The following is a 17,271-nucleotide window of genomic DNA, read 5'->3' on the forward strand; positions in this document are numbered from 1 at the left end:
TTTGGTGGCTGCTCCCAGGAATCCTCCACGGGCTGCGGGGACAGTGACTGGCGGGACTGGGACACCGGGAGCGGGAACATCCATACCGGGATTGGGACCGGGATGGGGCTGCCGAGTGGGACTGGGACTGGGACGGGAAGCAGGACTGGGGTCTCCTGCACCGAACTGGGCATGGCCCCATGCAACACCGTGCCTGCCTGCACCGGGACAGGGATCAGGACTGGGACTGGGACTATCCATACTGGGACTAGGGTAGGGATGGGGGTGTCAGTCGGGACTGGGACTGGGATGGGAAGCAGGACTGGGCCCTTTCACCGCGCCTGCCTGTGCGGAGACAGGGACAGGGACTGGGACAGGGACCAGGGCTGGGACCATTAATACCGGGATTGGGATAGGGATGGGGATATCGACCGGGACTGGGCCCTCCTGTACCGCACTGGGCGCGGCCCCACACATCACTGCATCTGCCCGTATCGGGACAGGGACCGGGACAGGGAGAGGGACAGGGATCGGGATCGGGATCGGGATGGGGATCGGGCCCTTAACAGGGCGCGGCTCTAACCCTTCTGACCCCCCGCCCATTAATTTGCATATCCCCGCCCATCACCCGCCGCCGCCCAGGCCCCGCCCCTCCCCGCCAGGCCCCGCCCCCGGCGGACGCTGAGGCGGCGCTGTCGCGGCCGAGCCCCGCCCCTCCCCGCCCGGCCCCGCCCCTCAGCGGCGCGGCCCCGCCCCCCGGGCTGGGCCCCGCCCCCTGGCGGGGCGCTGGCGGCCCGGCCGCGCAGCCCGCGGTGCCCGGCGCGCCCCGGGAGCAGCAGCGCTGGGGCCGCTCCGCGCCGCTCCGCCCGAGCGCACCATGGGCGCGGAGCGCAGGGCGGCGGCGCCGGCTCCCCGCGGCTGCGCCTGCGGCGGCGGCGGCGGCAGCTGGCGGCTCTTCCTCGGTTTCTTCGCGCTGTCGCTGGCGCTGCACGTCCTGACGCTGGGCTGTTACCTGGAGCTGCGCTCCGAGCTCCGCCGCGACCGCGGCCCGCAGCCCGCGGCCCCGCCGCGCCGGGACGGGACGGCGGCGGCGCCCGGAGCGCCGGGCGGGGGCCGCCCGCAGCGCGCGGCCGAGGGCGCGGAGCGGCGCCAGCAGGTGGGTCCGGCCGGGGGCGGGGGCTCCGCGGGGGCTCCGCGCCGCTCGGGGCCGTCCCCGCTCCATCCCCGCGCTCGGTGCCGCGCCCCGGAACGGCCCCTCCGGGAGTTTGCTGGGAAGAGGGGGGAAAGCCCCGAACTCGCGGTGCGGGGATGAAGTGCGGGGGGAGCTCGTCTGGGCTGGGGGTGACGGGCTGCGGGGCCGCCTGTGTTCCACCTGCTGCTCGCCGTCTCCGTGTCGCGACAGACCCGCCGTGTGTCCCGACAGCACAGCCTTGGCTGGGAGCAGCGGCTCTGCCCCGGCCCTTGCGGGGTCCCCCCGGGAGCGGGGTGCTGCTGCCGGGGAGCCCCGCACGGCTCGGTCCCGGTCCCGGTCCCGCACGGCCTCCCCTCGCTCCCCTCCCTCCTCCTGCGCTGCCTTCGTGATTCCACTTCTCCCCCAGCCCAGGTGCATCATCCTTTGGGTGATGCCTCGCTGTGCCCCCCGCAGCAGCTCCTCAGCCCGTGCGGGACAGGTGGGCAGCAGGGTTGTCCCCGCCGCTGTCCCCAGCCCCTGGCGGGGGTCGCCTGTCCCGAGAGCTTGTGGGAGAGCCGGAGCGGAGCTGGGGCCTCCGCTCGCAAACTTAGCTCATATTTTCCAGGCACGAAATTTCGCTGCGAGCAGGATAAGCTGGAGGAAGGAGTTTCCTCCCCTCCGAGCCTCCCGAGCGGATGGCCCGCTCCCCCGAGGTGCCGGGCGGCTTTGCCGCGGAGTCGCAGCGGGGTTTCGGGGGAGATGCCAAGCCCTGCCTCGGCACCCCGGCGGCCCTCAGTGCTGCTTATCAGTGTGTGGGGGGGAGAAGGACAGAAATAGCTTTGATAAAGCGGCGAGTTTGGAACTCTTCCTGCCACTTGGCAGCGGGAGCCGTTCCGCCGCGCCGGCCTCGGCTGCCCCCGGGAAAGCCGGGCTTGCGCTTCCTCCGCTGCCTGGATCCCGCTGCTTCCCGTCAGAAATGCGAGCCCAGCGTTGAGCCGGAGGGAAGCCGAGCCCTCCCGGGTCACCGCTCTGCGCTCTCCCCTCCAGCAGTGTCAACACAGAGCGGTTTGATGTCGTGCTGGGATTCCTGGGTTGCCCTGGAATAGCGCGCGGCTGGAGTGCCTGTCGTGTTATCCTGCTGGATCTGTTTAGTCTTTCGAGCTCTTCTTTCCAGCGAGCGTATAATGAAATACCAGGGCAAATACTTGAGGCATTCATAAATTACAGCGTTAGATAATTTGTCTCTGGATGCGGACGGAGCTCCGAGCGTCGCTCGCTGCAGCTGACGGACTCCAGATAAGGTAACGCTAATTATTTATTTCTTTATTCTCCATCTGGCCTGTCAGGCTCGAGATGAAATATTCTTTGGGGCACACTGAAGCGGTTGGGTTGGAGAGAAGGGTTGCTGGTAGTGGGGACGTGAGGAAGGAAGGCTGAGTGTCCCGAGCTGCTCCGCTTGGGAACGGTGACAACGCGAGATTAATGGGATTTGTCGTGGTGCTGCTCACCCGTTTGTCACTGATTTTTCCTCCTTGAGTCGATGTGCAGCTTAAAACAAGCACTTTGGGTGTGCTGGGATGCTGTGAGTGCATCCCTTCAGCGATTAAAGCAGCGAAATGAGGGGTTTGCAAACAGCTTTATTTAGAAAGTTGTTGTCCAGCTTTGGGGTACATATGGGGTTCCCGGCAGCTCTTCCAAACTGTGCTGCTGGTAAACCGAAAGTGTGATCCCATATGTGTGATGCTTGCATAAATTAGGCTGGAATGACTAAATAATTAATTAAGGAGATGTGATCAATGACATTGCTCTCCTGAGGACCATGGTCAGAGTCCAGGCTCATTTCAGGGGGACCACAGTGCTGTGAGCCCCCAGATCTTCGGCTGCTGAGGTGTCCTCAGTGAAGAGGCCGAGTGCTGCGTGTCTTGTGATTGTACAAATCCATTTAAACCCAAAAGATACTCCCCTTTCTGACCCTTATTTATTTATTTTTAAATTATTTTATTTCCCCCGCGTCCTGACCTGAGGCAGGAGGAAGAGGAGTGCAGGGGGAAGGATGGGGAGTGATGGTCAGCGCCGAGATTTTGGCTAAAACCTTACCTGGCTGCATGCCAGAAATGACCTCATGACAGGAGAGAGATTTGGCAGCTCGATAACACCCTGCTTCTCTATCTCACAGGGTATCCAAATATGTAACTCATTTGGGATAGAAGGGCAGATTTTCATGGCAGAGGTTGAGGCATTGTAGTTGCACATCTTTGTCCCAGAACCCGCCGGGTGTTGCATCACCACGCTGGCTGCGAGATGAGTTTGTTAGAGCTGCTTTAATTCATTGACTCTTCAGTGGCTCCGAGGTGTGAGGGAGGGTTTGGGGAGCACTGGAGCCTTGGCTGGTGGTATAAAATCCAAATAATCCCTCTGGATGGGTGTGCTGTGCAATGGGAGGGGGGGTTCTGCCAGGTGGGCTCTGCTTGCTGAAATCCACATCAGGGCAGTGTGCCCCTTTAGAGGATTTTGTGCCTAAATTAAATCGTATTTTGCTGTCAAAATATCATGCTCACAATATTTGAGCTGTGCCTTTTTCTCCAACCAAATCCGTGTCATGCCACTTTTCTGCCAAAACTCGTTTTTAGTCTGATGCTGGATGAAATGTGTGCCCTGAGAATGTCCCAAGATGGGGATAAAAGCTTCCAAAGCCTGGCAATAGGGATCAAATGGCATCAGTTTTGTCAAACTGATTGTGGAGATGCTTGCAGCTGGTGGGGGGAGGGAGGGGAGGTGCTGAGTCATCAAAAAAAAATGTGCTGAGCAGCAGTTTGCTTCCTGGCATTTCACCTTCCGGGTGCCAAGGTGTCTGATCTCAGTCTTCACTTCTCACCTTTCCAACAAGGGATGTTCCCACTTTGGAGCAGTGCCCACATTGGCATTCCTGGCCTTGGCATTGCTTTGATAGAATCATGGAATAGTTTGGGCTGGACTGGACCTTGAAGCTCATTCAGTGCCATGGGCAGGGACACCTTCCACTACTGCAGGTGCTCCAAGCTCTGTCCAGCCTGGCCTTGGACACTTCCAGGGATCCAGGGACACCCTGTGCCATGGCCTCACCACCCTCAAAGAGAGGAATTTCTTCCTTTCTTTCCCTTACCAGTGTGAAATTTGTTATTTTCCCCTTTTTTGGTCATTTCTGGCTCTGGAGTGAGAGGCAGCTCTTGGTGTGATTGGCACAAAGGCTCTAAAGGTGTCAGAGCTGCTCCAGAGGCTTCTCCCCCCTGAGCATACCTGTAGCTCATCCATGCATCTTCATCCCCATCCCAGCTGAAACCTGCCCAGCGTGCTGAAAGCTTTGGGCAGAGCTCCTGCTGGAAATGCTTCAGCAGCCTCAGCACAGATTCTCTGGGCTCAGAAAATCCCTGCTCAGGGCCTGTGTGTTGGGATTTCACAGCTCTGATCCCAGGCTGGGGAAAGTGCAGAGGGAAGATGTGCCCCCACTGTGGGTTTTCCCTCAAATGCAAATTTGTGGTGCTGGCTGTGGCTGGAAGAAGCTCTCAGAGGGTAATAAAGGGAGCCCACAGAGCTCTGTGGCAAATGTCAGGCTCTGGTTACCTTCATTCACAACTCAAATCTCATATTCCTGCTGCTGTGCCTATGGATATTCCATACAAAATCTGGCCTGAGTCCAGAACTCCTCCTGCTGAGATGCTGCAGAGTGGCAGGAGCGTGGCAGTGGCTGCAGGATGTGTTGCATCCTTTGGGGAATTAAATACAGGGCTGGAGGTGCATCCCTGCATGTCCTGTGGGGTGAATTCCTGCTGTGAGGAGAAACCTCTGGCTGTGTGGGAACAGCCCAGCTGCTCCTGGGAAATCACAGAAGGGTTTGGGGTGGCCATCAAGTCCAATCTCTCTCCCACAGGCAGGGACACCTTCAGCTCAACCAGGACCTTCCCAAAGTCCTTATTCCCAGATTTATGGTGCTGCAAGGGTGCCTTTTCCACAGCTGAGCTGGGGTTTCATTTCTATTTTCTGCTCATTTCATAAAGGAGAAAAGCTGTGACTTTGTGTGAGGACCAGGATGTTTTATCAGCATTTACTGCGTTCCTTGATGGAGAATATTGTTGCCAGATTAAGTGTTTGACTGACCCATGACCAAATTTCAGGGTTTTTCCACAATTTTTCGATGAGTTCTCTGGCAAATCCTTCAACTTGAGTTTTTAACAAATTCAGTGGCATTCTAAAGTTATCTTCCTCTTAACCCCAGAGTAAATAGTGCTGTATCAGCCCCATATTATTTTAACCTTTTAACATTATTTTTCTTACCACATAATAACATAAATCTTCCCTGCTCTCCCATACACATGTAGTGTCTTGTAATGCTAATTAAACTGCACACCAGCCTAATTTTGCTCTCAGACTAATCTAATATATTTTTCTTGACTGGAAGCCAAACCCTGAGAGCTTCAGAGCATGCGGAGCTCTCATTCCAGTCTTATTATATGTTAATGGCTTTATATTTTAATATCTTTCAACACTTGGGGAGGGTGTTATTTTTAGAGGTGTCTGGCTGCAGAAGGTAGGGTCTGTGAGGAGTTTGGGGGATGTGAAGCACTGAGTAAACTCCCTGCAAGAGGTGTAATCTGTCAGGACCCATTGTGGAATCACAGGGAGGTTGGATGTGATTTTTTTACCGTGGTTAAGTGGGGAGATTTGGCTGCAGTTTCACCGTGGTTAAGTGGGAGATTTGGCTGCAGTTTCACCGTGGTTAAGTGCCTTTATGGGGCGGTTGCAGTGGTAAGTGCTCCCTCGTTAAACTCTGGGTTTGTGTGCTAATGGTGCTGATGCCAGTCGGGCCTGGATGCTACTACAGCAGGGATAATCACTCCCAGATGGGTGTGGATGGAAACGAGCTCTTTCCCTAAGCCCAAGTGAAACGCTGTTGTAAGTGCAAAGTCCTAATGATGCCGGACCCCATTGATGGGGTGCCAGCCCTGTGACACCTCCCAGATGGAATTGCCAGCATCCTCCTGCAGGGATGCAGCTGGGATGCACTCCTTGGGGATTTTTTGCAGAAAAATCCCTGGATCTGCAGAGTTGTAGGGATCCCATCAGGACTGGGGTTCAGTGCATGGAGCAGGGTTGAGTTGTGTTTGCAGCTGAGGGCTTTGAGTGACACGAGGTGACATTGTGTGGTGAGGGTTTGTGTCCCTGTGTGAGGGTCTGTGGTCTATGAGGATGGTCTGTGTTCCATGGAGTGAGGATCCATGTGCGTGGGGAGGGTCTGTGGTCCATGGTGTGAGGGTCCCTGTCCATCATGTGTGGGTTTATGTCCATGTGGAGGGTCTGTGTTCCATGGAGTGAGGATCCATGTGCATGGGGAGGGTCTGTGTTCCATGGTGTGAGGGTTTATGTCTATGGGGATGGTCTGTGGTCCATGGAATGAGGATCCATGTCCATGTGGAGGGTCTTTGTTCCATGGTGTGAGGATCCATGTCCTGGTGTGCAGGTCTATGTCCATGGGAAGGGTCTGAGTTCCATGGTTTGAGAACCCATGTCCATGGGGATGGTCTGTATTCCATGGGGAGGGTCTCTGTTCTGTTTTGTGAGGATCCTTGTCCATGGGGGGGGTGTGTGTTCTGTTTTGTGAGGATTCCTGTCCATGGGGAGGGTGTGTGTTCTGTTTTGTGAGGATCCCTGTCCATGGGGAGGGTGTGTGTTCTGTTTTGTGAGGATCCCTGTCCATGGGGAGGGTGTGTGTTCTGTTTTGTGAGGATCCCTGTCCATGGGGAGGGTGTGTGTTCTGTTTTGTGAGGATCCCTGTCCATGGGGGGGGTGTGTGTTCTGTTTTGTGAGGATCCCTGTCCATGGGGAGGGTGTGTGTTCTGTTTTGTGAGGATCCCTGTCCCTGGGGAGGGTGTGTGTTCTGTTTTGTGAGGATCCCTGTCCATGGGGAGGGTGTGTGTTCTGTTTTGTGAGGATCCCTGTCCATGGGGGGTGTGTGTGCCATGGCTGTGCCCTGGTGGCAGCTGCTGGCTCCCTGGCTCCCTGGCAGTGGCTGTTGTGTCCCCGTGCTGGGCAGGGCAGGGTTGTTTGTGCTGCCCAGGGCTGTGCTCACTGTGTGACAGCACAGTGGCCACGATGGCTGGGAGCTGCTGGACCCTCCCAGGAGGGAGGACTGGGGAAGAGTTCCCTCCTGCCAGAGCTGCCCCTGGGAGCTCAGACCCCTCCTGGGCAGTGCTGGTGCCCCAGGGGTTAAATCCCATCTCAAATCCCATCCCTGTGTGACAACAGGGTTAAATCCCTGCCAGGCCAGCGGGGTGCTGTCCCTGAGTGCTGCCTTTGTCCTTTAATCCCTCTTTGCAATTCCTGTCACCTCTCAGCCTCTCCTGAGGCACAGACAGAGGGGGCAGGCAGGGAAGGTGTTCCTGAGCTGGGCTGGAAGTCAGATCCACCTGGGAGCAGGTACAGGCTGTGTGTTGTAAATTATCTGCAGGTGGGAGGGCTGGGGAGATGCTGTGTGGGACAGACCCCATTGTGCTGCTTAATCCCAGAATCCCAGCGTGGTTTGGCTGGGAAAGGACCTTAAAGCTCATCCCATTCCATTCCCTGCCATGGCAGGGACTCCTTTCACTATCCCAAATTGCTCCAGCTTGGTCTTGGACACTTCCAGGGATGGGTCAGGCACAGCTTCCCAGTTTTCTCTTCTCCCTTTTCCATTAGTTGTTTTAACTGGCATTCCTTCCCAGAGAGTTGAGAATATCAGAGTGCCCTGGCCAGAAAAAAAAATAAAAAAATTAAATACAAATATTTGAATCTCATTCTGATTTGATAATAATATTTATATTTTCTAAAAATAACTAAATATTTGAATTCTTCCTTGTATTTTCTGATACAGCTTTCCCCAGGTTTCCCAGGGAAGTGTGGGGCCAGGGATGTGGGGCAGGCACTAATGGCCTAAACAGACCTTTGTGATCCTTCCAGCCTTCCCCACGTGCCAGGCTCAGTGAAATTAATCCAGGAAATCATTTCAGAGCAATTATTTCCTTCAACTTTGCAAACAAGTTGCTGAGTACTGGTTCCCTTAACCAGCATTTTATTCTAATTTTCCCATGGGATAGGAAAATAGGATAAGGCATTTAAAGCTGGCAGCTGGAACTGTTGCCAACCCAAGAGGATGGAACAGTTCAGACTCAAAAATGAGGGGTTTATTTTAATTTTTTACTGCAGTTGCTGCTGTTCCTGGGGCTGCAGAAAGGCTCTGCCTGGAAAACTTGAATTCTCATGCTTTCCCATAAAACATAACCTATGGCAGAAAAATGGGATCAGGCAAGGAATTGCTGGATGTGCAGCTGATGGGGTGCATTTGGAGAGCAGGATGAAGAAAAGAATTGGGTTTTCTACTGCAGCTGTTTGTATATTTGAGTGATAATGAACTCAATGAGTAGTTGGCTGCCTTGGGGCTGTGGATGGGCTTGTTGGTGCTTGCTCTGTCTGTCTGGGCTGTTAACTCTTGCTGGGAAGGGGGAGATGCCATCCAAAGGTGAGGGAAGCCCATCAGGAATTACCTCCACATGCCTCTGAATAAATTCTGGCAGATTTCTAAGGTCAAACAGAGTTTTTTGATTGTTTTTTTTTACTGGGGCAGGAAGGCAAAGTTTAAAGCTGGTATGTATCCATTTTAAAGGAATATTTAATCTTCTTTTGAGCAATATCTTTATTGCCAGCTTGAAGTTTTCTCCTGTTGTTGATAAGAGTTGTTTTTGCTCAGAGAATGGCTCCTGCAGAGATTCCTGGGCTGTGCAGGACTTGATGGTGAAGGGACAAAGGGTGATGGGTTTAAACTAAGAAGGTTAATTTAGACTGGATATTAGGAAGGAATTCTTCCTGGTGAGTCCCTGGCACAGATTCTGTGGCTGTTCCATCCCTGGAAGTGTCCAAGACCAGGTAGGATGGGCTTGGAGCAACCTGGGATAGTGGAAGGTGTCCCTGGCCATGGCAGGGGGTGGAATGGGATGGGCTTTAAGGTCCCTTCCCACCCAGTCCAGTCTGTTCTTCATTCTCTGGAAAGGAAATGTGTGCAGGAAAAGTCTGAAGGCTTCAGCTGAGCTGAGCACTAATCTTGGCTCAGCTGAGCTTGGCCTCTGTGTCTGGTGAGATGCTGAAACCAAGGGAAAAACTCAACTTTTTGCTGGCAGTGTGGATTTTGCTTAGGAGCTGGGAGAGCCTCCATGCTCAGCACCTGCAGGAATGCTGTCTGGAGTAACCCTGGATCCCTTGGATGGAATCCAGCACTCCAGAGCATCTCCCCCACGTCCCCAGGGGCTGGTTCTTATTTTGGGCTCAGCAGCAGAGGGGCAGGAGAATCTCAGTGCCACTTGCAGGGATGTGGCAGCCAGCACATTCCTGATAAAAGCAGGATTTAACTCCAAACACAGGTGCTGAGCACTCCTTCACACTGCCCTGAGTGGCTGCAGGGCTGGGACAGTTCCAGGTGTGCCACGGGACAGTTCCAGGTGTGGCATGGGAAAATTCCAGGTGTGCCATGGGAAAATTCCAGGTGTGCCATGGGACAGTTCCAGGTGTGGCATGGGAAAATTCCAGGTGTGCCATGGGAAAATTCCAGGTGTGCCATGGGACAGTTCCAGGTGTGCCATGGGACAGTTCCAGGTGTGGCATGGGAAAATTCCAGGTGTGCCATGGGACAGTTCCAGGTGTGCCATGGGACAGTTCCAGGTGTGGCATGGGAAAATTCCAGGTGTGCCATGGGAAAATTCCAGGTGTGCCATGGGACAGTTCCAGGTGTGCCATGGGACAGTTCCAGGTGTGCCATGGGACAGTTCCAGGTGTGCCATGGGAAAGTTCCAGGTGTGCCATGGGACAGTTCCAGGTGTGCCACGGGAAAATTCCAGGTGTGCCACGGGACGGTTCCAGGTGTGCCACGGGACGGTTCCAGGTGTGCCACGGGACAGTTCCAGGTGTGCCACGGGACGGTTCCAGGTGTGCCACGGGACGGTTCCAGGTGTGCCACGGGAAAATTCCAGGTGTGCCACGGGACGGTTCCAGGTGTGCCACGGGACGGTTCCAGGTGTGCCACGGGACGGTTCCAGGTGTGCCACGGGACGGTTCCAGGTGTGCCACGGGACGGTTCCAGGTGTGCCACGGGACGGTTCCAGGTGTGCCACGGGAAAATTCCAGGTGTGCCATGGGACGGTTCCAGGTGTGCCACAGGACGGTTCCAGGTGTGCCACGGGAAAATTCCAGGTGTGCCACGGGATGGTTCCAGGTGTGCCACGGGACGGTTCCAGGTGTGCCACGGGAAAATTCCAGGTGTGCCACGGGACGGTTCCAGGTGTGCCACGGGACAGTTCCAGGTGTGCCATGGGAAAATTCCAGGTGTGCCATGGGAAAATTCCAGGTGTGCCATGGGACAGTTCCAGGTGTGCCATGGGAAAATTCCAGGTGTGCCATGGGAAAATTCCAGGTGTGCCACGGGACGGTTCCAGGTGTGCCACGGGACGGTTCCAGGTGTGCCATGGGACGGTTCCAGGTGTGCCATGCCCTTGTCCTGGCTGGGATGGAGCTGCAGGAGGAGCTCTGGGGAGCTGAGGTTTTCAAGTGTTAAATCCCAGGCGCTGCTCCTGCAGGCTCAGCTCCCATCCCGCGTCTGGCCGCGTTTCCAGCAACAGCCTGGATGTGCCAAGGAGGATGACGCTGGGTGCAGCAAAGAGCTGTCAACTCTTTCCTCCCTACCCTGCAGGGCAGCTTTTCTCCTGCTTTCTGGAATAGCTGGGCTGTTGGGAAGTGATGTGGATCCTGGGGTTCTCTCTCATCCCTCCCCTCCGTCCTCGCCCCACTCCAGACAGCAGCACCTCACACGAGGGCTGAGGGTCACATTAAGCTGAGAATAACTCAAGTTCTTCTCCTCTGGTTGGATAAGGGGGATTTTGGCTGGAAGATTGAAGAACTTGTTCCTAAAAATGGCTTTCTGAGCTTGGTCTTGTGCCTGTGGGCTCAGGAGAAGACCCCCAGGGACCCCTGGACTTGTGTCCTCCCCACTCGCTGACCATGAGCTTCTCTGTTGGGTCCTTCTGACTCAAAACTCTTTTTTTCCTTTCTCTGAAGATGCTGAAACCCCAATTTATAAATGATAATTCTGCTAATGAGGCTTCATGGGGTGTTTGGGGCAGCCACCCTTCAGCTGGATCCCTGTGAAGATCCCATATGGCTTCAAGCTGGGTCAGGCACTGAAGGAGTTAAAAATTCCTGCTGCTGGTGCACACGAGCAGCGCCAGGTATCTCCTAGGGGATCCAAGTTTGCTTTCTGAAATCTGGCAAATAGCAAAAAATTTTGATGTCTGTGAACAGCAATCACACCCCGAGGCGATGACGGCTGACAGGGAAGGGCTCCTGACATATTTACCCAACAATTTTCTTATCATGAGGTGCTCAAAAAGCCCAAACCTGGAGAACAATAGCAACAAAAGCCCCACTGCAGGGTTTGTCAGCAGATGCAGCTTGGAGATAACAAATGATTTTTGCTTTTTGTTTGACTGCTTGGCATTTAGGGGTTAATTGGAGCGAGGCCAAGAGTGGTGAGATAGTGCCTGAATCAGAGTTTTAAAAACACTGGGATTGGAAGGGTTTTAACTTTTAACTTCTATGAGGCTTTTAGAGGCTGGTGAAGAGGTGGGTTAGAAACAACTAAAGGAAAAAAAGATTTGTGTTGGGCAGTAAAAATTGAGCCCTTCTGAGACCCCCAAAAATCATCTCAGCCCTCACCCCAGTTGGGCTTCCCCTTGTGCTGGGGCTGGACTGGTCTGAAGTATTATTAAGTGGTAATTAATGGGAATTAAACAAGAGTAAGTGTTTCTGTCAGGGTGTTGTGTCACGTGGTCATCCCCCAGTCCCTCTGTCCTGGTTGTTGTGTGTGTTTGGGGAATGAAGCAAAACTGCATTTGTGAGAAACAGAGGGACACAATAAATCAGGAATAAAGTTGTAGCGTTGGTCCTGATCCAGCTGCTCCCTTTGATTTCACTCTGATATAAAAAGGCACTGGCCTGAAACTGGTCCAGAGGGTGTCCAGGATGCTCTGTGAACTCTGGCATGAGGAATTCTGAGCAATAAAACTTTGGAAGTGTGGCCTTCGAGGGCTATTGTGGAAGGAAGGGCATAAGAAACATGACACTGGGATTGTGATTCCTGGCAGGAACGCTTTGCAATGGGGAAATTTCAGTTTGGTTTGTGTTGCTTACATGCCTTTCTTCTCCCTGAAGGGCAAATGACAGTGTCAGCATTAAATGTGAGGAGCTGACATCTTCCCATGAAATATCCCCAGAACAGAGCTGGAATTGCTGCTCCACAAATCCGCCTTCCCTGGATTTTTGGTCTTACCCCGAAAGGGACCTGGCTGAAATGTTGCTGCTGGTGAAGAGGTTGGTTGTGGAGGGAGTTGTGCTCTGGGGAGAGCTCTGAGAGCAGGAGGATGGGCTGGATGTCCCCGTGTCCCTTTTGGCCCCCGGGACGTGTCAGCCTGACGGGCGCCTGAGATGGAACAAAACCCAGGGCAATGCCTTGGATGTTTGGGGTTTGTTGGGTTTTTTTTTTTTTTTTGTTGTTTTTTAAGGCCACTTCTCTGGGTTTGAAGATGTTGAACTTCTGTGGGGAGGATTTATGGCGGTTGAGAGATGGAGGAGATTGGCCACGCTCTCTGTGATGCCCTGTTGGTCCCGTGGCCCCGGCAGCTTCTGTTGTGGTGGATTTTGGGTCAGCTGGTTCAGCTGGGCTTGGTGTGGCCAGGGCTTCCCCCCACAGGGTGAGTGATTTAGGGAGCTCTGCTGACTGGGAGCTGCAGGAGGATGAGGAGTCACTCCATTTATCTTTGCATCCAGAGGATCGTGCCGCTCGTTTCGGAGATCAGGGATTGCTCACTGAGCTGGGCTGAGTGGGTTTTTCCAGCCACATCTGCCTGAGTTTGTGTCCATGGGGAAGAGGAACCTGTCAGGCTGCTCAGGAGGTGCCAGTGAAGCATCTGCAGAGGATCAGCAGGGTTGGGCTTTGTTGGGTCACCCAGCCCTGCAGAGGAGTCCCCATCCCTGCAGCTGGAGGTGGCACTTGGGGACATGGTCAGTGGTGGCCTTGGCAGTGCTGGGAGAATGCTTGGACTCCAATCTCAGAGGGCTTTTCCAACCTCAGTAATTCCATGACTTTTCCCATTGCTCAGTGCTGACATGCTCAGGTTGGAAGAACTTGGATTATTTCATCCTTGTTTTCTGCTTTCTCTCTGAAATCTCCACAGCAGAACCATTTGCACATAAATGAAGCAGAATTTTTGGCCAGCTCTTGTGCACACCTGTGCACTCCCATCACCCACCAGGAAATTCTGCTGCCCTGAAATGCTGCTCCTAAAATGTTTGCTGAGGAATGATTTGGGAAAGCTAAAAATTATTCTTTTGAGACCTTTCACATGGTCAGTTGTGAATTAAGGCTGCACAAAAAGATGTTGTTCAAGCAAATGAACTGTTCTTAGAAGCAGTGGGGTCAAGATGGGACCACCCCTTTCCCGTGGGCAGGAACACCTTCCACTATCCCAGATTGCTCCAGCCTGGCGTTGGACCTTTCCAGAGTTGGGGCAACCACAGCTTCTTCCATAAAATGATGGAAAACACTGGCCTGGAGGGTGTCTGGTGAATATAGGATTATTTCATATAGAGGATGATTTAATTTCTGTCTCAGTAGCTCTGTTTGCCATTGGGGGCTGGGGTCAGCTGGGGTGAGGGAGGAGGATGGAGGGGATGAGGCAGCGAGTCCCTGCTCCACAAGGCAGGATTTCCAGTAGGAGAATGCCCTTGGAAGAGTGTGTGTTTGTGCCCACAGCCATTAAGCTCCATAATCTTGGTGTCTGTATCGACTTACAAATGAAAGCTTGCAGTAATTTGGAGCAGCATTTGAATTGTGAGTGGTAGTGATGATGCTGAGCTTGTCTTTTAATGCTGAGTTTAGAGGCTTTGAGGTTTGGATTAAAAAAAACTTCAATGAAACCACAAAAAAGACATTGGAAGCATAGCTGAACAGGTGGAACAAATTTGTTAAATCTGTTATTGGGAAAACAGCAACTTGCTTTTAAGAAATAAATCAATCTGCAGCTCAGTGTTTCATAATGAGGAGTGGGATAGGAAAATCTAAAAATATCTCCAAATGAGAGCTAATGCTCCGAAGGAACAGATCCAAACTAGAATATAATATTGCCCATTGTGGTGACAATAAGGATTTTAAAGTTCATTGAGATCCTTGCTGGGATGCAGATGGGACTTGAAGAGCCAGCATATTTCCCTTGGCCGGGTCCAGTTTTTATTTGCATAATAACTTATTATATGTATTGCCAGTAGCTCGCAGAGCCCCTGGTCAGGATTGGGAAACCACGATGAGTTCATCCCCCTCTGCCTGCTGAGACAATATATTCCCCAAGAACTGGGAGGGAGGCGTCTCTAGCAACTAAAGCAAGTGATTATGTGCTTGAGAAGGCAGGAAAAAGCAGAGTTTTAACCCTCTGAACCTTTGTGTACCTCGGATCTTCTCACCAAAACCCATTTCAAGGGTCTTTGTCCTTTGGCTGCTTTTGTCCCTCCTCCTGTGGCTGAGCTTTAGCAGCTGATTGTAATGAAGTCAAGGAGCTTTTCCAGGTGGAAAATGTGTTCTGGGCTTTTGGGAGATGGGGCATCTGTGCTGTGCTCTGTTATTGTGGAATCATGGAATGGTTTGGGTCAAAAGGGGTCTTAATGATCATCTCCTTCCACCCCCTTTTCTGCTGCTTTCCTCCATTTCCCCTGCACTGTTCAGGCAGCAGAGCCAGCTCTGCTTCCATTTTTCTTGGAAAGCGATTCCACAGGCTCATCCCTCTCTCAGCAGGTTCTTCCAAGAGTTATTCCAGAGTTCCCAGGCTCTGTCACACCCAGCCAGGCTGGCCTGGGCGCTGCCATCACCTTGCACGCTCCATGGTCCCTGTCCTTTGGGACTTGCTGAGGGCTCCTGGGCACAGAGGGCTTCTTGCAGTGCTGCTGTGGAGTAGCTGCTCCCAACTAACCAGATCCACATGGCCAGCTGTTGCTCAGAGGGGAGTGGGTAAGTGCATCCGTGGAGTTTGGGATTTGTGCCGGAGGGAGCGCAGCTGGTGCGTGGCCATCGCTCCCTGGGAGCCCTTAAACCCAGGGAAACAAACCCCAGACCCTCTCCAGCTTCAGATTCTGGTTGTGGGATTAGTCAGGGTGTTGTGGAGCTGTAAGTGAAAATGCCAGTTTTTCACTGCTGGGTGTTTCTGTGCCCTGGGACTGGGACTGCTCAGGATTGTGTGTGATGGCACAGCTTTGTTGTGGGGGCAGAGAAAGTTTACCTGAAACTGCTTTAGGCTGGATTTGAGGAAAAGGTTCTTTCCCAGAGAGTGTTTTGGCACTGCCCAGGCTCCCAGGGCATGGGCACAGCCCCGAGGCTGCCAGAGCTCCGGGAGGGTTTGGACACCAGGGATGCACAGGTGGGATTGCTGGGGAGTGTGTGCAGGGCCAGGAGCAGGACTGGTGGTCCTGTGTGTCCCTTCCAGCTCAGGACATTCCATGATGCTGATTTTGGTGATGGGCAGGTTGCAGTGGCAGTGCCACTGTCCTTTTCTGTGCCAGGCTGAGGTGTCCTTGGGGTGACAAAGACTTGGTACCTTTGCCACGGTCAGTGCTGGCTCCAACCAAACCACAGGGGCTGCCATTTTCCTTTGGAACATTTCTGAGTTTTCCATGCTGGGATTCCCTAAATATGTTATAACATCACTTTCTGCCCCAAACCTCAGCTCAGACTTCAAGGATTTATTTCTCACCTCACCACTGTCCCCATCCCCAGGCTGGTGACTGGATGGATCCATGGCTTTGGAAACTCCTGCTGCTGATTTGGGAAGCCCTGCTCTCCATCTGCTGTGGGGGATCCCCACTCTGACCACAACAGCCAGGAGCCACCCAGAGCAGCCATGGGCAGGGGTTTGGCACCCATGGGTGCTGCTGGAGCTGCCAAAGCTTTTGGGAGGTGCCAGGACTCGCTCTGGCCACGCCACCAGAGATTTTTCAAGGCTGAGGGGTTGGTGGAGCCTTTGTGTTCCTGCTTTGAAGCCCCGGCCTGAAAGTGTTGTAATGAGATTTTATGATGTATTCTGGCAAGGCCTGGTTATTTTGTGTGTGGATTTATTGTCTAATGAATTGAGTGATTTTGAAATGTTTTGTGCAACGCTTTTTTGGAAAGGACATTGTATTTTGTTTATGGGACGTGTGAGTTTTTATGAAACTTTATTTAGCTTTTAGCAAGAATAATCTTTATTCAACAAATAGTGCAAATAAATCTTTAATTGAACAAATATGTGCCAACTTTCAAACACAGTAACAAACAATGACATGAAACAAGGAAACTTTGGAACAATATACAACTTTAAACATAGTATTAAAAAAAAAACAAAAAACCCTCAACCCAAAACCCTTAACAAAGCAAATTTTGGGCTGTGTAGAGGAGCATGGATATGTGGGACCTGCCAAGCTGGAGGGAGCAGAGCAGGGAATGTGGTGCCTGGTGGCTTTCCAGGGGTGCCCAGGGATTGGGGTGCCCCTATACTGGGGTTTGGAGGGGTGGGAGCAGATGTGGGAACTCTCCTTGTGTATCCCAGGGAGGAATGGGGGGCACCAGGGGTTCAGGATTTGCCTTGTCCAGCCCCACGTTGTCTTGAGGCTCTTGGAGGGCACCCCTGGGGCTCTGAGCTCTGTGTTGTGCAATGTCCTGTGTCAGCTGCCTGGCAAATGGGATGAGCATTCCCTGCTCCTCTTTATTCCTGCCCAGCTTTGGCTGCTGCCACTTTGGTTGGAAATGGAGATTCCCATCCCCTGCACTGCATGTAGCTGGAAATCCCTGAAAAACTCTCAAATGCAGTATGAAAGGGTTTGAAATGAAACCCTCAGCATTTGTTTCATTTCACTTTTTGGAGTGTTGGTCTTTAGGGAAGATGGGCAGAGTCACCTTATTTCCTTATTTCCTTATTAATCTTGCTTTGTTCCAAGTCTGGAATGTTCCTTTTATATCCCTGGAAGTGTCTCAGGCCAGGTTGGACAAGGAT

General features: G+C 53.1%; 1 protein-coding gene across 3 annotated transcripts in view; it reads left to right on the forward strand.

Annotated features, from left to right (window-relative positions):
* The first annotated feature begins 773 nt into the window (after window positions 1-773).
* Window positions 774-17,271, forward strand: part of EDA (ectodysplasin A) — a 63,115-nt gene continuing 46,617 nt past the window's right edge. For all 3 annotated transcript variants that reach the window (XM_056491500.1, XM_056491501.1, XM_056491502.1), the window contains exon 1: window positions 774-1,135. In XM_056491500.1, coding sequence (XP_056347475.1) covers window positions 857-1,135 — 279 coding nt within the window. In that variant the 5' untranslated portion in view covers window positions 774-856. The remainder of the gene's footprint in view (window positions 1,136-17,271) is intronic.

This window comes from Oenanthe melanoleuca, chromosome 4A, assembly GCF_029582105.1.
Source record: "Oenanthe melanoleuca isolate GR-GAL-2019-014 chromosome 4A, OMel1.0, whole genome shotgun sequence".
Lineage (NCBI taxonomy): Eukaryota > Metazoa > Chordata > Aves > Passeriformes > Muscicapidae > Oenanthe > Oenanthe melanoleuca.